This window comes from Canis aureus, chromosome 11, assembly GCF_053574225.1.
Source record: "Canis aureus isolate CA01 chromosome 11, VMU_Caureus_v.1.0, whole genome shotgun sequence".
NCBI lineage: Eukaryota > Metazoa > Chordata > Mammalia > Carnivora > Canidae > Canis > Canis aureus.
In genome coordinates this window covers 65,874,227-65,900,021 of record NC_135621.1, presented here as the reverse complement: position 1 = coordinate 65,900,021, position 25,795 = coordinate 65,874,227, and the positions used below count along the sequence as shown (strand labels likewise).

Sequence of the window (25,795 nt, the reverse complement as noted above, 5' to 3'; positions counted from 1 at the left end):
AAAAAAAAAGTGTCTCTAATATATTAAGAGCTTCTAAAATAAAGAAAAAGACCTACATTTCTAGAGAAAAAATGGGTTAAGTATAGGAACAGAAAGTTCCCATCAAATTAAAACCACCCTGAGATATTTTCCAGCTGTTAGATTCTAAAAGTCTGACGGTACATTCTGTTGGCAAGACTGGAAGGATGAATACATACACTGCCAGTGGGAATACAAAATAATATTAAGTCCTATAGCAGAGAATTTGGCAGTATCTAATAAATCAGTGATCCAGAAATCTCACTTCTAGAAACCTAACCCAAAGACACCCTCATCATAAAAGAAAAAAACATACACATATATATGGAAAGCTGAATGCACAAAACTATCCATTATAGCACTGTTTATCTATTTTTGTTTAAATTTTTATAATAGTTACTACAGAGAGAAGAAGGAACCAGGGAGAAGGGTACAGGTGTGGAACATAGATTTCCTCGAGTATGCCTTTCTTTATAGACTGGACACTGGAATCATTAATTTTACATAACTATAAAACAAAATAAGCTTTAGGAAAAAAGTAATTCTAAAATGAAGCAAAGCTACTAGGTATCCAATTATTGCCATAATCACAAAGGAATTGTTCCAAGTGACTTTTAAAAATACGTATTTGTAACTGTACACCTCAAATAGATATACCCCAAGGATAAAAATAGTCTTTCAAATAAATCTTCAACTGTTTTATAATCGTATCAGCGGCAGTATTATTGAGAATACAAGAGTCACACGTGTGGCACAGGATAAAGCAAATGAACACTTACAATAATATTAAGGACTAGAATTTTCAACATAGGAGAATGGCGATATAAGTACAGTAACACTGATGTAAAAGAAAATCACTGTAGACCTGAACTGACAATATCAGTATTAATTAATGATGTAGTTTCTATTTTTTTTTTTAAAAAGAGAGAAACCAAACCAAGCATCAAACAAGACTACACGAACAAATGGAAAGATATTCCATACTCGTAGACTGGAAAAACCAATATTGTTAAAATGTCATACTACCCAAAGCAATCTGGGGACACCTGCATGGCTCAGTCCGTTAAGAGCAAGAGCAAGAGATTTCAACTCAGGTGGTGATCTTGGGTCATGAGATTAAGCCCCACTTTGGGCTCTGTGCTGGGCATGGAGCCAACTTAAGATTCTCTCTCTCTCCCTTGCCCCTCTCTATCCCTGCTTGCTCTCATTCTCTTTCTATAAAACAAAAATTAAAAGAACAAAAACACCCAAAGCAATCTACAGGTTCCGTACAATCCCTATCAAATATCATCAACAGCATTTTTCACAGAACTAGAACAAAAAATGCTGAAATTTGTATGGAACTACAAAAGACCTCAAATAGCCAAAGCAATCCTGAGAAGAAAAGAATAAAGCTGGAAGTATCACAATATACTTGTAGTATATACAAGATATACTACAAAGCTACAGGAGTCAAAACAATATGATACTGGCATAATAACAAACACACAAATCCATGGAACAGAATAAGAATCCAGAAATAAACTCATACTTTTATATTCAATTAATCTACGACATAGGAGGCAAGAATACACAATGGGTAAAAGACAGTCTCTTCAACAAATGGTGTTGGAAAAACTGGACAGCTACATACCAAAGAATGAAAATGGACCACTTTCCTAAGCCATACATAAAAATAAACTTAAAATGAATGAAAGACCTAAATATGAAACCTGAAACCATAAAACTCCTAGAAGAATATATAGGCAGTAATATCTTTGACATTGGCCATAGAAACATTTTTCTAGATATGTCGCCTCTGGCAAGGGAAGCAAAAGCAAAATTAAACTTTTTAAATAAAACGTTTGTGCACAGTGAAGGAAACCATCCACAAAACAAAAAGACAACCCTAATGAATTGGAGAAGATATTTGTGAATTACATATCTGATAAGGGGTTACTATCCAACATATTTAAAGAAGCTACACATCTCAACACTTCCCCCAAAATAATACAACTGAAATTTGAGCCAAGGACCTAAATAGAAATTTTTCCAAAGAGGTCATACAGATGGCCATTGGACAAATGAAAAGATGCTCAACATAAGTAATCATCAAACTGAAACCACAAAGACATACATGCCACCTTACACCTGTCAGAAGATGAGAAGGAACATGTTAGAGAGGATGTGGAGAAAAAGGAACACTTGTGCACTGTTGATGGACATGCAAATTGGTATAGCCACTGTGGAAAACAGCATAGGGACTCCCCAAAAAATTAAAAATAGAAATAACATACAATCCAATATTTCTACTACTACATATTTACTTAAAATGAAAACACTGGGATCCCTGGGTGGCACAGTGGTTTGGCGCCTGCCTTTGGCCCAGGGCGCGATCCTGGAGACCTGGGATCGAATCCCATGTCGGGTCCCAGTGCATGGAGCCTGCTTCTCCCTCTGCCTATGTCTCTGCCTCTCTCTCTCTCTCTCTCTCTCTCTCTCTCTGTGTGTGTGTGCGACTATCATAAATAAATAAAAATTTTTAAAAAATGAAAACACTAATTCAAAAAGATATATGCACCCCTATATTTATTACAGCATTATTTACAATAGCTAAGATATGGAAACAAACCAAGTGTCTATAATGAGTGGGTAAAGATGTGATATCTACACACATGCACATGCACACACACAGTACACTCGATAGTATTATTTGATTATTAAAAAAAGAATTAAATCTTGCCATTTGCAACAAACAACCTGGATGGACCTAGGGAGTATAATGCTAAGTGAAATAAGTCAGTCAGAGAAAGACAAATACCATATGAGTTCAGATATGGAATTTAGGAAACAAATGAACCACCAAAGAAAAAAAAGAAACAAGAAAACACTCTAAAATACACAGAACAAACTGGTGGTCGCCAAAGAAGAGGTGGATGGGGGAACTCAATTACACTTAATTGATAAGCGCTGAGTAAATGCATAGAATTGTACATCTGAAACTAGTATGTTAATTATACTTCAATAAAAAAATAATAAAAAAGGGGAAGCACCTTTTAAGAGAAACAATATATAATATTTCAAATAAAATGATCTGTCTAGGATTTGCTTCAATTATTATTCCAGTGGGTAGAGGATGGAAAGGAAATAAGATTGACCAAAACCGGTAATTGTTGAATCTGGATGATGGAGAATTAGCTAAGGGTTCATTATTCTCTTTGGATTCAAACATGTTGAAATTCCATGACAAGATGTGTGGAGGTGGGGGGGGGGGGGGGCGCTGGGGGGTATGTTTAAATAAACTGGTATAAATAAAAATACCCTTGTAAATATCTTTGTACACATTATACTGGGGTTTATATAGGACAAATTTCAAGGTATAGTATTCCTAGACCAAAAATAAATATTTTTGTTTTTATGGTAACTGCCAAATTTTCTTTAAGTGTTGATTTACCAACAATATACAATCAACAATATACAAATGCCCATTTCTAAAACCCTCACCAACAATCTGAGAAGTTAGATGACCTGCCTAAGATCAGATTGCACAGCCAAGAAGAATAAAACTCAGATAATGGTCAGTAATTATCATATTGCCTTAGGCAGTAGTTTAAATTTGCAATTGAGTTAAAAAAAAAAAAAAAGATGTGTGCTAAGAAAACTTATTACTGCCCTACATTTGTCTTCTGAAATAAATGGCACTATTTCCTTGGTTATCTTATGCACTGTTCTTTGAATCTGTCTCCTCTTTTGTTGGCTTTGTGCCTTCAAAGGAGATGTCCGTTCCAGTCAAATCTCCCAAAGATTTTCTGGGTAAAACACATTTCAAGATGTGCAATACACGGAAGAATGAAAATCTTTTATAACATTGTTTGTTAAACTGACAGCTCTACTTAACAGAAGCCATTAAAATATTTACAAAGTAGCAGCTGCTCTTGTAAAAAAATACAGCTTTTTGGAGGCATAAAAATAAACAAGTTGATAAGTACAAGGTAAGCCATTTGACAGCTTCTTTGTGTACATTGCACAATATACAGAAAATTCTGATATTTACAGAGCAATTATACTATAAAGCCTTTTAAGTTAAAAGGACACAGACCAAGTAAGAACTGTTTACAAGAATTCTTCACACTGATCTTTTAAACGATTTAGAAAGCCTCCAGACATAATCTTTTAAGAAGTGTTAGGTTTTTGGTGTTTTTCTTTTAAATAAGCTTTGTTCTTAGAAGATAATCATATACATGTATACATCTATAAACTGAAGTGGGCATATGGACTACCAGTTAAAAATCTTTGTTCCAAGAAAACAAAACAAAATTCTAGATAATTCCTGCTTTCTGGTAAACACATAAAGTTCCCCAATTCAGTAACTTTTAGCCCAAACCCTTACTCTTTCTGCCTATGGAACACAAATACATGACTATAAAAGTAATAGATCACTAAGGCTATATGACCTCTCCCTCCCCTACCCTTTGGCTCTATTCCAAACAAAATTCTGCCTCTTTGTAGTTTGCTAGTTTAAGACTTTATGCTTTGTTAAGTAGGTGGCACCAAACTACTAGCCATGCCTACAGTCTTCCCAGAAACTTAGTAACTCAATATTATATTTTTAAATTACACTACACTAATATAGCTATAATGTAAGACCATCTGACTTACAACGGTTAAGAATAATGAGACTGTTGAATTAATCCTTTTTTACTAACTAACTGTTCTTCCCTTCTGCTGACATTTCCCCCAACTGCAACAATAATCATTTGCTGCTACTGTGGATCTCACTTACACTTTATATTCAAGGAAGCACAATTTAAGCATTTTTAAAAGCACAAATGACCCAAAATAAGCCCTTTGGTATCCTCTGAGAACTTTTTTCCCTGCCTCTATGTTGTTACCCTACTTCTCCTGACCATTTTCCCTATCCTGCTATCAAACCATAAGCCCATCAAGGACAGGGATCATGTCATTTTCATGTTTATATCCCCAGTCAGTAGAGCAACCTGCATACAGCAGACTCTCAATAAAAGTTTGCTTATGTGGATAACCAAAACTTACTTTCACATTTGAAAACGGAACCACCTGAAAACTCTGTTTACTGACAGAGATTTATACATTTTCATTTCAGCTTTATGAATAACAAAGAGCAAAAATGGCACATGCAATGGTATTCTGGAAAATAAGTTTGCTGGTGCAAATACTTCCTAAGGGGCACCTGGGTGGCTCAGTCAGTGAAGCATCTGCCTTTGGCTCAGTCATGATCCTGGTGTCCTGGGACTAAGTCCCACACTGGGCTCCTTGCTCAGCGGGGAACATCCTTCTCCCTCTCACTCTTGCTCACTCTCTGTCAAATAAACAAATAAAATCTTTAAAAGAAAAAATGAAAACACTTCCTACAAACATTTTCATCATCCTTAAGATAATACTAGCAGATCGCCAAGCAGAATTTATTACTGAAAATTATTGCACTCCAAACCACATCTATTTTGTCAGGGACACGAAAAAAATTGGTAACACCAGAAATTGGGAAAAGGACTCAATGTGAGAATAAATGCAATCATCTTTGTCTACATAAAAGCATTGTTTGGGGCAGCCTGGGTGGCTCAGCGATTTAGCGCCACCTTCAGCCTAGAGTGTGATCCTGGAGACCCAGGATCGAGTCCCACGTCAGACTCCCTGCATGGAGCCTGCTTCTCCCTCTGCCTGTGTCTCTGCCTCTCTCTCTGTGTGTCTCTCATGAATGAATGAATGAATGAATGAATAAATAAATAAATAAATAAATAAATAAATAAATAAATAAATAAAAATAAATTTTTAAAGGCATTGTTTTTACCTGTTACAGTTTTACACACACATTGTGGAAACTAGTGACTTCACTTGTGGAATGAGTGAATTCAGCAAGATAGGAATCTTTAGGCCCCTGTTCTCCCATAAAGTCACCAATTTAACAGCAACATAAGGAACAAAATACCTTTGTGAGAACTCTAGAAACTAGTTAGGGGACTACAGCACCCACACCAGTGCATAAACAAGAAAAGTGGTGGCTTCCAATAAAAGTAAAAGGGCTCATTGCATGTTGCTCACCCTACACAATACCCCTCCCCTTGGGTAGTGTGGTACAATAGGAAGAAGCCAGCCCCTCCCTTGAGATAGAAAGAATAGAGGGAAACTTAAGTACAGTGTTCTGGCTTCTTTGGGAGCTGCACAAGGAACTGATTTCTGTCCTTCCTAGCTTGGAGTGTTGATGAGAAGGCCAGCAGCACAGTCTGCATATCAGGATGGAGACCACTGAAAACAGGTGAGGACCTTGGTGTGAAGGCCTTGGTGCAGAGCCAAGGCTCTTCAGTCATGCAAGCAGGCACCACGAGGCAGGGCAAGAGAATAGAGCAGAGGAATTAAACAGAAATAGAAATTGAAATCTCCTGAGGGGGAAAAAAAACTGGGACATCAAGATAGGCAAAAGCACACACTAAAATAAAATACACTAAATGTCCTAATATATACTAAAATAAAAGCTCACACACAACCTCAAAGACACATCAAAAGGTCTGAGAGGCCCCAGAACTGCTAGAGTTAGTCTGTTTGGTGAAGATCTTTCCCTGAACAAAACAAGTCCATAAGGACTAGAAGAGATGACTATTTTTTTCCAATGAGAAAAATCTCAACAAAAGGTCACAAGGCATACAAAGAAACAGGGAAACATGATCTGATCAAGGATTAAAAATAAGCCCCGTAAGTTGAAGAAGGGAAATACACATCTATAAAGTTCCTAAGAATTTAAAATAACTGTCAAAAATGATCAATAACGTTAGATAGAACACAGACAACTACACAAATCAGGAAAACAACCAATACATAAACAAAATGAGGATATCTGTGAAGAGAGAGAAAATATTTCAAAAAACCCCCCACAAATTCTGAAGCTGAAAAATACAATAACTGAACTGAAAAATTCACCCAAGGAGTTCAAAAACAGACTTGTTCAGGCAGAAGAAAGAACTGGCAAACTTGAACACAGGTCATTTGAAGTCATTGAGTCAGAGAAACAAAAGGAAAAAAGAATGAAGAAAAGTGAAGAGAGCCTAAAAGTCTTATGGGACACCATCAAAGTGGCCAACCTATGCATTATAGGAGTCCCAAAAGGAAAAGAAGGACCTAAAGCTCATTTAAAAAAGAATGACTGAAAATTTCCTAAATCTTAGGAAAATAGGAAAGAAATGAAAACACAAACTCAAGAACTCAATGAACTCCAATTAGCTAGCATAAACACAAAGAGACCTACATTGTAATCACACTATTAAAAGTCAAAGAGAATCTTAGAGACACAGCAAGAGAAAAATGACTCATGATGTGCAGAGGAGCCTTGGTAAGATTATTAGAGTTCTCAGCAGAAACCTTGCATATTACAAGAGAATGGGGTGATATACTAGGAGTGCTACAAGAAAATAGCTGTCAACCAAGATTATTGTGTCCTGTAAAAATGTGCTTTGAAACTGATGAGAAATTAAGATCCTCCCACATTAAACAACAGCTGAAGGAATTCAGTACCTGCCATACCAAAAAAAAAAAAATTAATTAATACTGCAAATTAAAAACAGAAAAATGATGGACAGCAACATGAAGTAGAACATGAAAGTATAAAGTTACCCAGTAAAGAAAGGTAAATAAATGGGCACATACAGAATCCTGTATTACTATGAGTTTGCTGCATAAATCTACATTTAATTCTTATGAGAGTATAAAAAGCAAACCCCTCCAAAAATCCTGTAAATTTGTGTTAACAAGTATACAATATATAAAGATATAATTTCTAGCAATAACAAATGGAGGGGCAGAACTGTAAAGAAGTAAGGTTTTGGTATGTAATTAAAATTATCAATTTAAAATAGATTTTTAACTTTTAAGATATTTTATGTAATCAAAATTATAGACAAAAGAAAAACTATAGAATACACAAAAAAGTAAATGAGAAGAAATCCACAGCATATCACTAACAAAAACAAAAACAAAACACCCACAAAGAAATACAAAAAAAAAATGTACTAAGAGATATAAGGACCAAAAAGCTGTAAGACATTTGAATACAAGTAATAAAAGGCCATGGTAAGTCCTTCTGTATCAGTAATTATATTAAATATAAATAGATTAAACTCCCCAGTCAAAATACATAGATTGGCTAAGTGGATTAAAAAAAACAGATCCAACAACAGGCTGAAAATGAAAGGATGGAAAAAGATATTTTGTGCAAATGATAACAAGTGGGCAGAGTTGTCTGTACTAGTATCAGACAAATAGACTGTAAGTCCCAGTGTCCAGAGGCCCATGAACCAGGAGTTCCAATGTCACAAAGCAGTAGATGGATATACCAGTTGAAGAAGAGAGAGACAATTCGTCCTTTCTCTGCCCTTTTGTTTTTTTTGGGCCTTCAACAGACCGGATGATACCTGTCAACATTAGTGAAAGTGGACTTCTTTACTCAGTCTACTGATTCAAATGCTACTTGCTTCCTGAACCCACTCAAAGACACACCACAAAATAACATTTTACTGGGTATCTGAGCATACCTTAGGCCAGTCAAGTTGACACATAAAATTAACCACCATGATATGGAAATTAAGGAACACTTTTTAAATAACCAATGGATCAAAGAAGAAATCACAAGGGAAACTAGAAAATATCTTTAGACAAATGAAAATGAAAACACAACATACCAAAATTTATGGGATGCAGCAAAAGCAGTGCTGAGAGAAAAGTTTTTAACAGTCAATGTTTACATTAAAAAAAGAGTAAAGATCTCAGATCAACAATCTAACTTTTATATCTCAGGAACTAAAGAAAAAAAAGAACTAAGCCCCAAGTTAACAGAAGGAAGGAAATAAAAAAGATCAAAACTGAAATAAATTAAATGGAGACCAGAAAAACAATAGAAAAGATCAAGGAAATCAAGAGGTGTTTTTTTTTTTAATCTTCAACACAAATTGACAAATCAAAAGCTAGATTAAGAAAAAAAGAAATGAGAAAAAAGAAATGACTCAAAAATGACAATAAAAAATGAAAGGGGCTATTACAACCAATACCACAGAAATAAAAAGGATTTTAAGTGTACTATGAACATTTAGATGCCAACAAATTATAAAACTGTAAATTGTAGAAATTGTAGAAATGGATAAATCAAAAAGAAAAGTCAGGACTTGACAGCTTCAATGGATTAGGATATCCTACTACACATTTAAGGAAGAATTAACACCAATCCTCCTCAAACTTTTGCAAAAAACTGAAAAGGAAACAACATCCCAAACTCATTCTTTGAAGCCATCATTATTCTGTGTAGGAACGCTGACAATACTGATTCCATCTGGTTCATGTTCACTCAATAACCTCCCTTGGGGTTATGTGTTCCAGGCCCACTTGAGATTAATATACATACCTTCGAAATCCTGCCAAAGCTAGGATGGGGAGACATGTTCTGGCCTCCCATGACTCTATTAGCAATAACGTAGTCTTTCTCCTTCCTGACACACAGGTAGTGCCACAGGGTCTGCTTAAAGGTTAGCTATCAATTAGGTGCATGCGAACCCTTTGAGGTTCATGTGAACATTTTGATCTCACTATACTGTCCTTGTGTCCCCTCACTCTAATATCTATGGACTAAAGCCGAGATTTTGTAGAGAATAAGTGTATAGCTGCCATGGATCATCCTCCACCTGCTCTCCCCCCATCAATAAGTTACCCTTAATAAAATTCTGTGTAAACTGTATGGAGTCACCTCCTTCATTTTCCTGCCTCAAAATGCCTTTTCATCGGGGATACTTTGATGTCCCTGCCCCACTGCCTAGTACCCTAATACCAAAGCCAGGCAAAGACACTAAAGAATAGACCAGGGGATCCCTGGGTGGCTCAGCAGTTTAGTGCCTACCTTCGGCCCAGGGCATGATCCTGGGGTCCCGGGATCGAGTCCCACATCAGGCTTCCTGCATGGAGCATGCTTCTCCCTCTGCCTGTGTCTCTGCCTCTCTCTCTCTCTCTATGTCTCTAATGAGTAATTAAATAAATAAAATCTTTAAAAGAAAAATGAATAGACCAGTATCTCTGATGAATATTGATACAAAATTCTTAACAAAATACTATTAAACCAAATACAGCAGCATATTAAAAAGATTATACTCCAAGTAATAATTTATTTCTAGAATGCAAGGACAGTTCAACCTACAAAAATAAATTGATGTAATATACCACATTAACAGAATAAAGAACAGAAACAATATATATTTCTCAATTGGTACAGAAAAAGCATTTCATGATAGAACTCAATAAACTAAATATAGAAGGAAACTACTTTGACCTAAAAAAACCCATATTAAAATTATTAAAAGCTCACAGCTAACATCATAGTCAATAGTGAAACTGAAAGCTTTTCCTCTATAATCATGAACATGACAAGGATGCCCTCTTTCTCTATTACTTTTTGACACAGCCACTGGAAATCCCAGCCAGAACAATTAAGAAATTAAATAAATAAACGGCATCCAAATCAGAAACAGACTCTTAACTATAGAGAAGAAACGGATGATTACCAGAGGGGAGGTGAGTTGGGAAATGGATAAAGGAGTGTGCTTGCTCTGATGAGCACAGGGTATTGCATGGAAGTGCTGAATCACTCTGTTCTACATTTAAAACTAATATTACACTGTATGTTAACTAACTGGAATTTTAAAACTTCTTTAAAAATTTTAATGAACAATTTGTAAAGAAAAATTTAAAAACAATTCCATTTACAAGAGCATCAAGAAAAATAAAATCCATAGGAATAAACCTAAAGAGGTGAAAGACTTGTACACTGCAAAGTAGAAAACACTGATGACAAAGACCGTAATAAGTAAAAAAAAAAAAAAAAAAAAAAAACAAAAAACAAAAAAAAAAGCCTCCCTTTTGTTCGTGGGTTGTAAGATTTATTTTTAAAGTGTCCATACATACCAACAGAATCTAAAAATTTAATGTAATCTTTATCAAAATCCCTATGACATATTTTGCAAAAATAGAAAAACCGTCCTAAAATTCATATGGAATCTCAGAAATCCTGAAGAACCAAAATAATCTTGAGAAAGAATAAAGCTGAAGGACTCACACTTCCTCATTTCAAAACTTACTGTAAAACTACAGTAATCAAAACAATATTGTACTAGCATAAAAACAGACAGACTAATGGAATAAAATAGCCCAGAAATAAATCCTTACATACATGGTCAAATGATTTTCAACAAGGTACCCAGTCCATTTAATTCAGTGGGGGAAAGGACAGTCTTTTCAATAAATGGTGCTTGGAAAACTGGATATCAATATTTTTAAAAATATGAAGTTGACAGCTTAACTTGCACCATATATGACAATTAACTCAAAATGGATCCAAGACCTAAACTACAAAACTTTCAGGGAAAAAACAGGGAGAAAACCTCATGACATTGGATTTGGCAATGGTTACTTGGAGAGAATACCAAAAGTATAGGCAACAAAAGTAAAAATAAATTGGACCGCATCAAAATTTAAACTTTTACTCATCAAAGGATACTATCAACAGAATGCAAAGGCAACCCATGAAATGTGAGAAAATACTTGAAAATCATATGTCTGATAAGGGATTAATATCCAGAATATATAAAATACTCCCAAAACTCAACAGCAAAAATCAAACAACTTGATTCAAAAATGGGCAAAGGGATTTGAATAGATATTTCACCAATGAAGATAAGCAAATGGCCAATAAAGACATGAAAATATGTTCAACATCAATGATATTTATGGAAATGCAAAATCAAAACTACAATGAGATACCACCTCACACTCATTAGAGTGGCTATAATTTAAAAAAAAAAGAAAATGACTAATGTTGGCAAAGTTGTGGAAAAATTGGAGCACTGTTGATGGGATTGTAAAATTGTGCAATGATAACAAAAACAACATGGTAGTTCATTAATTAAAAGCGGTTGGGGCACCTGGCTGGCTCAGTCAGGGGAGCATGTGACACTCAATCTGGGGATCATGAGTTTGAGCCCCAAATGGGATGCAGAGATTACTTAAATAAAACTTCTAATTAATTTTAAAAATTAAAAATAGAACTTACATATGATCCAGCAACCCCACCTATTGGTATATATCCAAAGGAATTATAATCAAGGTATCAAAAAGATACCTGCAGACTCATCTTCATAACAATTATTCACAGCAGCCAAAAGCTGGAAGCAATCCAAATCTCCACAGATGGACAAATAGATAAACAAAATGTAGTATATATATACATATATTACGTACATACATATCATTCAGCCTTAAAAAGGAAGGAAATCCTAAAACATGGATAAACCATGAGGACATTATGCAAAGGGAAATATGCCAACCACATAAATGCAAATATGACAGTCACAGAAATGCAAATACTATATGATACCACTTCAATGAAGTATCCAAAGTAGTCAGATTTATAGAAACAAAAAGCAAAATGGTGGTCACCAGGGCCTACAGGAAGGGACGCAGGAATAAATAGGGAGTTAAGTGAGTGTATGGTGTCAATTTTACAAGCAGAAAAAAATTTGGAGATCTCTTGCACAGTAAGGTGAATATATTTAATACTACTGAACTGTATACTTTATTTTTTTAAGATTTTATTTATTTATTCATAGAGACACAGAGAGAGAGAGAGAGAGAGGCAGAGACACAGGCAGAGGGAGAAGCAGGCTCCAGGCAGAGAGCCTGACGGGGGACTTGATCCAGGGTCTCCAGGATCACGTCCTGGGCTGCAGGCAGCGCTAAACCGATGTGCCACTGGGGCTGCCCTGAACTGTATACTTTAAAAATGGTTTTAACATGGTTTAAAAAAAATACACAGAGTATGGTCCTAAGAGTTTTTGGCCTTTAATAAAGTTTGTTTTTTCAAATATATTTTCCACAACTTCAGGATGCTTTGCAATTTTTCTAAACAATGCCCTAAGTTGCCAATTTTAAAGTTTGCTCTGTACATCTGTATGAGTGGGAATAGCAAACTCTCTATACACTTTATTGGAAAATATACATTCTTGTAACAGATACTTTACTTTTTTGCTTTCAAATTGTGTTCTACAGGTGGAGTATAAAATAATTCACTTCTCACAATTTTCCAATATAATAAAGTATTCCAGTAGTTGGTTAACAACAACAACATTGTTTGATTAATAAAATGCTGGTTAAAAACACTGTGGGGAAGTTGTAAATGAATTTTTAAAATGTAAACTTGAAAACATTATTCAATTATCAGATGTGAACTTGAAAACATTAATTATTCAGTTATCAAATTCCCCTGGTTGAGCTAAGTGCCAGAATGACAGAAGTCATATGGGGACTAGGACTACAAGTTTTCCATTGTGCACTATATAGTTAATTGACAAATTTTTTCAAAGTTTCATTGGGATATGCAAAAGTTTTCCTGTAATCATACTTAAAAGGAGTTAGCAGAAATTTTATCTGATTTTGACTCATATCTTGATCATTTTTTAACAGAACTCCTGGGGCCTTTGGACAGAGGAGATATGCTAAATGAAGCTTTTGTTGGTTTATCTTTAGCTCCTCAAGGAGAAGACAAATTTCCAGATAACCTCCCTCCCTCTTGTTCAGTCCATAAACATATTATTCAACAAAGAACACTGAATGACTCTTCTAATAGGTAAGATATGTTGAATCAAGAAAAGTGTTCCACAGAGTACTTAGTACTAAACAATTTAAATATTCCCTGTTTAAATGCAAATTAATAGTTAAGCAAGAATTTTTCAAAATGTCAAAGAAAAAAGTGCATTTTCTCATGGCAATGACTTTGCAGTAGTTTGGTCATGCGAAAGCAGGTACAATGGAAGAAGAATCGAATGTAAACAAAATATTGTTAGAATGTTATTCCAGACCAACATGAACATGAAATTACTATAACAGATCAAATTCTAATTTTATTCTGTTGTTAAATTTCAGAATTGTTAGATTAGTAGATTAAGACATTAATTTTTGGTATATTTAGTTTGAATTGTAATTCATATGATCGTACTTATGAACTTTGCCATTAGTTTCTGAAATCTGATAAATGATAACTTCATACCTATCCAGCTGAGTAGATGGGTTATTGAGAAAATAAACAGAATAATTGTGAAATAAAAATACTGGTCAAAGTAATATCATTTATAATGGTAATTATGTTAGTTACCATTATAATTTGCTCTGAAGCAAAGGCCAGCAAACTTTGTGTAAAGCACCAGATATTAGGCTTTGTGGCTCCTACAGACTCTGGCAAAACACTCAACTCCACCACTGTAGTATGAAAGCAGCCATAGACAGTATATAAATAAGTTAGAGTCACCGTGTTACAATAAAACTTTATTTACAAAAACAGACGGTGGGCAGGATTTGGCCCCTGTTCTGCAGTTTACATACCTGCTCTTGAGGATCTCAACTATATGCAATAATTATGAAGAGGCCGTATTTTTTATATAATCATATGAAATATAGGTCATATATTTCTTATTAATTATACATATATGCTATTAAATATCCTTGAGGAAAATGCCTCAAACTACATAGTTTGATTAATAGTAAATAAAGGAGCAGAGTTTCCAGGTTTGGTGGAGTTCAGAGGTAAGTAAATCCTCTCCCCAAGAAACAGTTATAAAGCTGGACAAAAACTGCCATTTCCAGGCTCTGAAAATCAAATAGGGGCAAACAATTTGATAAGCATTAAACTTCTAGTAATAAAGGAGGAATCTGATATTCTGGGGCTGTTCGCATCCCCTCATGCCCCCAAGCTAGTTCAGCCTTGTAGTTCTACTAGGGTGGGACAGGCTGCGAAGAACAAACAGCAGCTAAGTTGATTTGCAGCTGAGAGTGGAAAAACCCTGCACAGCAAAAGAGCAAACTGTTGGTAAATATAACAACTTTGATAGAAAATGAACAGGGGAAGCCACGGTTCTACTAGCCAGCTTAGGTCAAGTGACAGAATGGTAGACTAGCCAAAAATTTAACAGGAAGATCCTGGAATAAGAGAGTGAAAGAAGGTCTAGTGAAGCTCTCTACACATTCCTGATGGAGCTGTATGACTTCTGATTTTTTGGCTCTCTTTTATTTTGCAGGACCCTAAATTTTCCCCTTTTGCTTCTGTCTTCCTTCACACCCAACTGCCAGAAGGTGTCTCTCCCTTTTTGCCCTTTATCACCCACCCAACTCCCCACCACAGGAGATGTACATTAAAAAAAAATATCCCTTCAAACTGCATGGTATAGTTCATGTTCTAATCTACAAGAATACCAGGAATTTAGAGATCATGCACTGGGATCTGGCATTTTTTCCATTTGATTTACAATTGTTTGCAAGTTCTCTGTCAAGTCATACTGAAGGTGGGGCTTTCAATAGTTTCTTTTCTTCTCTTATTATGTTCTGTATCATTATAGAGGAAGTACTAAGAAACAGAAAGGAAAGCAGCCACTATTATCTTCAACTACCTGGAAGTCCTACTTCTTTATTTACTTTTTTAAAAACAGTTTTACTGGGGTATAATTTACATGCACCATAAAATTTTCCCCTTGTAAGTATAGAGTTCAATGATGTTTGCTAAATTTATAAAGTTTTCAACTACCACCACAGAGTGGTTTTAGAACATTTCCATTGCCACAGAGTTCCCTTGTGCCAATTTACAGTCCATTTCTACTCCTACCTCCAGTGTGAGCCACTAACTGGTCTGCTTTCTGCCTCTAGAGGAATTTCATATAAATGAAATCATACAGTCTGGAAAGTTCATAGAAATGAATTCATACAATACGTTGTCTCTTGTGTCAGGCTTCTTGCACTTAGCATTATGGTTTCTGAGGTTCATACATGTCATAGCATGTTATTTATTCCTTTTTCATTTCTGAATAGTGTTCCATTGTATGGATATTATCAAATTTTGTTTAACTCCTCACCAGTTGCTCAACATTTTTAATTACTTCCAGATTTGGGCTATTAGGAATAATGGTGCTATAAATATTCACATATAGATCTTCAAGGGGACATACGTTTTCATTTCTTGGGTAGGTATCTAGGAGTAAAATTGCCAGATCATATTGCAAGTTTATCTTTATCTTCTTAGTTTTTAGAAACTTCCAAATTGTTTTTCCAAAGTGACTATAACATTTTACATACCCATCAGCAATGTACAGAGCTCCAGTTTCTCCAGATCTTCACCTGTGGTTGGTATTGTCAGTGTTTTTTATTTTAGTCATCCTATTGGGTATAGACTAGTATCTCATGATTTTAATTTGCATCTCCCTAGTGACTAATGATGTTGAGCATTTTTATATGATTATTAGCCATTAGTGTATCTTCTTTGGTGAAATATCTATTAAAAACTTTGTCCATTTTTAAAATAAGTTCTCTTATTATTGAATTATAAAACCTCTCTTAACTGTAAGTCCTTAATCAGATATATGATTGCAAATATTTTCTCTCAGTCTGTGACTTGCCCTTTCATTTTCCTAACAGTGTCTTTTGAAGTGCAAAAGTTTCAAATGCTGGTAAAACAGTTTAGTTATGGTTTCTTTTATTGATTTTGCTTTTGTTTTGTATGTAAGAAATTTTTTTCTAACTTAAAAATCACAAAAATTTTCTCCTTTGTTTTCTTCTGGAAGTTTTATAACTTTGGCTCTTACACTCAAGTCCATTTTAAGTTGATTTTATGTATGATGTGATATAAGGGTCTAAGTTCATTATTTTGTACCTGAAAATCCAATTGCCTTTATACCTTTGTCAAAAATCAATTGACCATAGGTGCAAAGATTTATTTCTGGATTTGCCATTCTGTTCCTTTAGTCTGTATATCTATCCTTACACAAACAAGTGCCAGACTTAACCATACTGAGGGCTCCACTGAACCAGAATCTCCCAAAATATATTCCAATACCAAAACAATAAACAGTAAAATGATTAATAGTTTTATATAGTTACTTCAAAGAAAAATAAAATGAAACCAAGACATATCAATTGAGAAAAATTCTTCTCCCTCAAAACAACCATGAAGTAGAAGAAAACTGTACAACACTCCATGCAAAATTAAATATATTCAAATAAACATCTGGGTACATGGAAACCCACTCTGAATTAGAAGGACAAAAACTAAGAGGAAGAGGAGTGGGGAGAAAGTTCACTGCATTCAAGAAAGAAAAGTAAGAGAAATATCTTAGAAATGAAAAATTTAAAAATAAATAAATAAATAAATAAATAAATAAATAAATAAATGAAAAATTACAAGGCACCCAAATGGAAATAATCTAAAATTAAGATTTAATAAAAGGCACTGAAAATGGCAGAAAACAAGACAATGAAAATGAGATAAAGGTAAAAAAGAAAAAAAGACAAGGGAGAAAAGTAATGGAATGAGAGATAAGGCAAAGGAGAAACAGTATTTGTATGATTTGACTCATTGGAAACAATATTTAAAATTATAATCCAGGGAAAATGCTTTAGAAATAAATGTTAAAAAAAAAAAAACTTGGATTTACATATCAGAGGATTATACCAAGGGGCACCTGGGTGGTGGCTTAGTTGGTTAAGCATCTACCTTGGGCTCAGGTCATGCTCCCAGTGTCCTGGGATCAAGTCTTGCATCAGACTCCCTGCTCAGCAGAGAGTTGGCTTCTCCCTCTCCCTGCCCTCCCACTCATGCTGTCTCTCAAATAAATAAAATCTCAACAACAAAAAAATCATACCGAGTGCCTGAGAAAAATTATTATAAAAATCAGTTCTAAAACATATCTTAAAATTCTTAGATATCAATGATTAGTTTTTAAAAATCTGCAAGGCCTCCTGGTAGAAAGATCAAATAACTAACAAATGCAGAAGAATTAAACAAGCATCAGTCTTTTCAATGTATACAAGGTAAGGCAAATACAAGGTAAGGCAAAAGTAGATCTGTAATTTTTAAAAACTCAATGGAAAGAAGTATAAACTAGTGATTTATAGCTATCCACGCTCTCCTTCAAGTATCAAGGGTAAAGAAAAACCGTTTTCATGAACCCTTCTGGAGGAAGATTACAGAGGAAGAGCCTCATCCAATTATGAGATAACTGGGAAAACTTCTGCAAAATAACTAATTCTGAACATTTTAATACATATAAATGTAGATAGAAGATCAAAACTAGGAGTATCTGACTCAGTCAGTTGAGTGTCTGACTCTTGGCTTTTGGCTCAGGTTATAATCTCAGGATCCTGGGATCAAGCCTCATGATGGGCTCAACAGTGGGTATGGAGTCTACTTGAGAATTTTCTCTCCGCCTCTCCCTCTGCTCCTCCCCACACTCATGTGTGCACATGCTCTAACAAATGAATTTAAAAAAAAAAAAGACCAAAAACAGGGAGTGGAGAGATACTGTGTGTTGTAATTAAATAGAAATGATACAACTAAAACAATGAGAGGGGAACAAAGAGTGAAAGAAAAGTAGAATAAGGTCACTGATTGCTGTACAGACATAGGTGGGAGCTAAAAGATAACAGTAAACACTGATACATGAGATAATGAAAAGTTAACTAAGAAAAGAAGAGACTAGGGGCATTAGAAAAGATACCTGTACAAAGATAACCACCAAAACTAAACTATATATCTTCCAAAAAATAGAGTAAAAGAATCACACCCACTTAAGAAATATAAGCAAATGTTACAAAATTCACAGACCTATAAAATATTCATAGGGACCAAGAATATCAGTCATATCAATTAATATAAAAAGACTTACCTCATCTATTAATAGAAAAAGATTTTCAGGGGTGATGGGATGGGTCAGTCATTTGAGTGTCTGCCTTCAGCTCAGGTTATGATACCAGGGTCCTGGAATGGAGTCCAACATCAGGCTGCATGCTCAGTGGAGAGACTGCTACTCCCTCTTCCTTGGCCCCTCTTTCCCTTGATGCTCTCTATCTCACTCGCTCTCTCAAATAAAATCTTAATAAAAAAAAAATATTTTCAGTATGCCCACAAGCCAAGATCCAGCTATACTCTGTATATGAGAGAGACATCTAGGGGCACTTGGGTGGCCCAGTTGGTTGAGCAACCAACTCTTGGTTTCGGCTCAGATCATGATCTCATGGATTGTAGGACTGAGTCCCACTTCAGGTTATGTGCTCAGTGGAGAATCTGCTTGAAGATTTTCTCCCTCTGCCCATCCCCTGACTTGTGCTAAAATAAATAAATAAATCTTTAAAGAGATATATCTAAAATAAATTGATCTAGAAAAGCTAAAAATAAAGATATGGGAAAAGATACCTTAAGCAAATGAAAATAAGAAACCAACAGAAATCCTGGTTACAGAGAGAATTCAAGCCCCCAAGTATATATTGACAAAGAAATACTAACATCCGAATTTCACAACAAAGATATAACCAACATGCAAGTACCAATTAACACAGAAACCACCTCTATGAAGTTAAATCTGTAAGAGATGCAAGATCTGAGACACAGACACCAAGGAGACTTTAACTCATTATTCTTATTACAAAATAGATTAAGTAGGCAAAAAATAAGGAGAAAGAACACCTAACACCATAATCAGTAATGTAGATATTGTAGATATTTATTAAATTCTACACTCTGATAATGGAAACATAGAATTTTCCCCCAGAACCCTCTTGCACTGTTGGTGGGAACGCAAACTCGTACAGCCACTCCGGAAAACAGTGTGGAGGTTCCTCAAGAGTTAAAAATAGAGCTACCCTATGACCCAGTAGTTGTACTACTGGGTATTTACCCCAAAGATACATATGTAGTGAAATGCTGGGACACCTGTACCCCAATGTTTATAGCAGCAGTGTCCACAATAGCCACACTGTGGAAGGAACCACAATGTCCTTCAACAGATGAATGGATAAAGAAGGTGTGGTCTATATATACAGTGGAATATTACTCAGCCATCAAAAAGGACGAATACCTATCATTTGCTTCCATGTGGATGGAACTGGAGGGTGTTATGCTGAGTGAAGTAAGTCAATCAGAGAAGGACAAGCATCATATGGTTTCACTCATACGGGGAATATAAGAAATAGTCAAAGGAATTATAAGGTAAAGGAGGGGAACTGAGTGGGAAAAATTAGAGAGGGAGACAAACCATGAGATTCCTAACTCTGGGAAACGAACAAAGGGTTAAGGAGGAAGCTGGTAGGGGGATGGGGTGACTGGATGACAGACACTGAAGAGGGCACTTGATGGACTGAGCACTGGGTGTTGTACTATATGTTGGCAAATTGAACTTCAATAAAAACCAATTAAAAAGAATTTTCCCCCAAATATTTACCAAATAAGTAATCTTATGTTAGGTGTCAAAAGGATATCACTAAGTTCCATAAGAAAGAACTCTTAGAAACACTCTGGAATCACAGTGCAATACAACTAGATGGGATGCCTGGATGGCTCAGTGGTTGAGCATCCCTTTGGCCCAGGGCGTAATCCTGGAGTCCCGGGATCGAGTCCCACAATGGGCTCCCCGCATAGAGCCTGCTTCTCCCTCTGCCTGTGTCTCTGCCTCTCTCTCTCTCTCTGCGCCTCTCAAGAATAAATAAATAAAATCTTTAAAAAAAATACAACTAGAAATGTTTAACAAGAAACAAAATGGCCATCCTCTTAGAAATTTTAAAGCCTCTCTATTAAACAACTCATGGGTGAAAGAAGAAAACACAATATGAATTTTTAAAAAAATAATTATAATGAAACTGCATATCACAATCTATGGGATGAATTAAAATTAATAATTAAAAGAAAACTACTAGCACTTAATACTTTATTTTTTTAAGATTTCATTTATTTATTCATGAGAGACACAGACAAGGAGAGACAGGCAGAGGGTGAAGCAGGCTCCCTGCTCAGAGCCCAATGCAAGGGCTAGGGTCCTAGGACCCCAGGATCATGACCCCGAGCCAAAGGCTCAATCACTGAGCCACCCAGGTGCCCCTCGCACTGAACACTTTAAAAAGAGGAAATGAAAGAACAAAATAAACTAATTCCAATTCCAACTCAAAAACCTTTAAAAAAATAACAAGAAACTAAACCAAAATAAGTAAAAACGAAGGAAATAATAAAAATCAGAAATTAATGAGGCAGAGTGGAGGTTGGGAAATTCTCCTTAACGTGTAGAGAGTAAATATTTTAGGCTTGTTGACCATATGTTCTCTCCTGCAATTACTCAACTCTTGTTGCAGCACAAAAGCAGCTGTTTGTAATACCTAAAATGAATAAGCATGCCTGTGATCCAGTAAAACTTTATTTATACAAACAGGTGACTAGCTGACAGGCCATAGTTAACTGATCTCTAAGGTAGAAGTTTAAAAACACACACACAAAAACAATAGACCTAATTAAATCTAGATGTTTTTAAAAGATGAATAAAATATGGACCAACCTGATCAAGCTGACTTGGTCAAGATAAAAGGAGAGAAAGTATAAACATACAAACCAAGAAGTGGCACAGAGGGGGGGGGATTAACCACTGTAACAAGATTTTTTTTTTAATCTTAAGAGACCACTTTGTAAATTTCTATACAAATACATTTAAAAGCAGAAGAAATTTCCTAGGTAAATACTAACTGCCAAAGTTACCACCATTAGATTTAGAAATCTGAAGCAGACCAATTTCCATGAAGAAATAGACAAAATTCTTAAGGAAGTACCCAAAGAAAGAGGTCTAGATGTTTTGACTGGAGAATTCTAATTCCAATCCTTGTTCAAAGAACAGATATTTTAAATGCTCTACAAATTTTTCCCATGTACTGAAATTAAAGAAAAACTCTCTATAGTACAGAAAGATAACCAGAAATTAGTATCATTCATGAATTATCAATGTAAAAATATTAAATATTACCAAACAAAATTCAACCCCTAGATCTATCCTGATATTACAAGGTTGGTTCAATATTACCAAATCCATTAATACTATACATCTAATAGATCTATGGCTAATAAAAAGCATATGATTATTTCCACAGCTGCTGGAAAAGCCTCTGACAAAATATAACTCCCTTCCTGATAAAAATACTCAGGAAAATAGGAATTGAGGTATATATTCTTAACATAATAATATATGTATACCTTAGTCCTAATGCTGGTATCTTATTTAATGGGGAACCACTAAAGGCATTTCTGCTAAGACCAGAAACAAGACAAGAATACCCACTATGTCTGCTACTATTCTATACTGTACGAGAGGTATTAGCCATTACAATTAGATAAATCAACTAGATCAAAGGTGGCAAACTATGGCCAACTGGCCAATCTAAACATGCTACTATTCTTGTAAATAAAGTTTTAGTAGAACACATTTGTTTATCATCTATTGATTGGTAGAGGCTGTATTGCCCTCAAAGCCTAAAACTTTACTATCTAGTACTTAGCAGAAAGTTTGCCAATCCTTGAACTAGAGAATAAAAATTGGTAAAGAAATAGAACTGTCTTCATTTGCAATGATATGATAATATAACATAATATAACAGAAGAGCCATAGAGAATCAATGATAAAACAAAACCAAATATTTTTAAACTATAGTAAGGTAGAAAGATGTAAAGTTAATATATAACAGCCAACAGCCTTCATATACACAAACAATAACAAGTTAGAGGATATAATGCAGAGAGAAACGCCACAAAGATTAAATACTGAGGGATAATCTGAACAACATATATGCAAAATTCACACGACAGAAATTATAAAACACTCTTTTACAGACATAAAAATGGCCTGGAACAAACGGGAAGATATCCCCTCTTCTTGAATAGGATGACTCAACATCATAAAGATGTCAGTTCTCCCTAAATTAATGTATTAAAAAATTAAATGTAATGTAATCCCAATAAAAAGACCAACATACGTTTTTGAGTTAGACAAGGTGATATTAAGGTTAACTTAGAAAAACAAAACAAGGGCAGTCCCGGTGGCTCAGCGGTTTAGAGCAGCCTTTGGCCCGGGGCGTGATCCTGGAGACCTGGGATCGAGTCCCACGTCAGGCTCCCTGCATAGAGCCTGCTTCTCCCTCTGCCTGTGTCTCTGCCTCTCTCTCCTTCTGTGTCTCTCATTAATAAATAAATAAATAAATAATCTTTAAAAAAAAAAAGAAAAGAAAAACAAAACAAGAAACTATGAGAAGGGAGCTAGTCCTACTAGATATTAAAACATCTACCTATAAAGCCTTTTTACACTGTCACACTTGAAATTTTATTCTTATGTGATTATTAGATTAATATCTGCTTCCTCATTAACCTGTACACTCCATGAAGGCAAAAACTGTGATTCTTAGATATTATCATTTCTTTAAGCCCTATCACAATGTCTGGTACATAGTTGGCACATTGCAAAGCCTACTGTACTCTTCAAGTTCTCAAGTGTGTGGAGGAGAAAGAGAAATGATATAGGTAAGAAATAAGCAAAAATACATAACTGAAGATCATTCAATTAATGGTTAGTACTAGGAAAAAATACAAAGAAATGGTGATTAGTGAAGGTACTATTTGAGTTAAGGGCTGAATGACAAGGAGTCATGTATGTGAAGTATATTGACAGTGGATTTCAGGGAGAAGTATCTGCACATGCAAAGGCCCTAGGGTAGAAAGAAGTCTGGACAGTTTGAGTAACAGAGAGTCAATACAGCTAAACTGTAAAGGGGGGTGGAAGAGGATAAATAATTAGAGCTGTAGGCCATGTCCATGTGTATGATCTGTGTTTTAATTGCAGTGCCCATATAGGATATTAGAATGTGTGGTGTGCAGAATAATGGCCTGCCAAAGATGTCCACATCCGAATCCCCAGAATCTGTAAATACAATAATGTGGCAAAGGGGAATTAAGGTAGCAGATGAAATTAAGGCTACTAATCATCTGACTTTAAAATAATGAGTTTATGCTGGATTATCTGGATGGGCCTAATGTAATCCTTAAATGTGGTGGAGGGAAGCAGAAGAATCAGTGTCTGGTAACTCATGGTAACTCACGGTGAGATGGACTCAACCTACCACTACTGGCTTTGAAAACAGATGAAAGGAACCATGAGCCAAGGAACGCAGGGAAACTCAAAAACACAAGAAAGTAGATTATTCTCTAAGACTTCCAGAAAGGAATGCACCATATTTAAATCACTAAATTTGTGGCTATTTGTTATGGCAGCAAGGGAGATCTAATACATGGGGTTAGATCTGCATTCTTAATAGATCATTTTGAACAACTGGGCTGGCATGATAGGGAAAGGTGCCTTGACATCAGTGGGTTTGTTTTTTTTTGTATTTTTTTTTTATCAGAGTTCGATTTGCCAACATATAGTATAACACCCAGCGCTCATCCCGTCAAGTGCCCCCCTCAGTGCCCGTCACCCAGCCACCCCATCCCCCCACACACACACACACCTCCCCTTCCACTATCCCTTGTTCGTTTCCCAGAGTTAGGAGTCTCTCATGTTTTTACACTTCACCATCTGAACACTAGGGCTCAGGGCTACATCTGAATATCAGAACTGCATTAGGGAAGTTTAGCTACCCAAAGATACTTAAAGTTTTTGTCTAAAGGAGTTCAGTAATATCTTAGGCTCTAAAAGAGAGAGAAGCAGAGAGAATAGAATGGCAGCGCAGCCAACAGACTTACAGCATGGGCCCACTCACCAGGGGTTAAGGATGTATCTACTTTTGCTCACTGTTGTATCCACAGCATTCAACTCAGTACCAGCCACAGAGTGAGCATTCAACAAATATTCCATCCATGACTGAATGAACAGTAAAATATCAGCCTACTTTATAAAATGTCCTCTTAATTTTAAATCTTTCCCATTCGTTATTTACATTCTTCATATGGTTATATGACTGAATAAAATGCTAATTTCTGGGTAGCCTATGGCAAAATAAGCAATGTGAACTAAACATACAACTGGTTTTGAATAGACTGCACTGTGCTCAAGTTTATAAACAAAGTTACTTAAGTGTAAACTATATGAGGGTAGATGTTTGTCCTTTTTTTTTTTTTAATTCACTGCTGGATTCTCCAGGACATAGAAAAGTACCTGGCACATAATAAATGCTTAATATCTATTGAATAAATACAAGAATTATTTTTATAATATGAGAATACATAAGATGTAAGAATATATAGCTGGTAGTAAGTGTGGTAAGTAGACACTTTAGATACCCCCAAATAATCAGGCACTTGCATATTAACAGCAATTACAACATCTTGGGTATAAATGAGTGTTTTTAAAAATCACCATTATGTGAATTGACTGAGATTTTATATTTTATAAGACACTACCACTATTATTCAAATAGTTGGTTTTCATATTTTTGATGTGGCTAAGATAAAAATCATTCAAATGGTTAGCTTTTCATATTTTTGACATGGCATCTAAAAAAAGTCAAACAATTCAAAGAAAAAAAGTTTAGAAAGAAAAAGGGCAGAGTGAGAGGGCTATGATAAATAAATTAAATGATCCTAGAACTAAATATTTAACTTTAGATTTGGCACTGCCTTAAACTAGTTATCATATTTCAAATAATTCCATTTCTCTGGTTGCTTCAATATTCCCATTTGTATTAGATTATCCCCTTTAAGGTCTAAGATTCTTTACTGTAGAGCAATCAAACCTTATATTTGTAACAAATGTATCTACTTTTATATTTACTGTCATAAATTAACCATAAAATTGATTTCCTGCTCTTTATTATATCTGAATTCATGCCTAAGAAACTCCAAATGACATACTCTCTTGTTAAAAAGTTACTACATTTTGGCTTGGTTTTATTTGATTTGTATCTAAGC

At 35.2% G+C, this 25,795-nt stretch overlaps 1 protein-coding gene across 11 annotated transcripts in view; it reads left to right on the top strand.

The window, feature by feature from the left end:
* Window positions 1–25,795, top strand: part of WDPCP (WD repeat containing planar cell polarity effector) — a 426,161-nt gene that overhangs the window by 337,068 nt on the left and 63,298 nt on the right. For 6 of the 11 annotated variants that reach the window (XM_077915604.1, XM_077915602.1, XM_077915603.1 and 3 more), the window contains 2 exons: window positions 6,224–6,289; window positions 13,519–13,681. In XM_077915604.1, the coding sequence (XP_077771730.1) occupies window positions 6,224–6,289; window positions 13,519–13,681 (229 nt within the window). Of the gene's footprint in view, window positions 1–942; window positions 2,531–6,223; window positions 6,290–10,465; window positions 10,510–13,518; window positions 13,682–25,795 lie in introns of those variants that run through there. The other 5 variants (XM_077915601.1, XM_077915606.1, XM_077915607.1 and 2 more) reach the window with 4 other exon arrangements.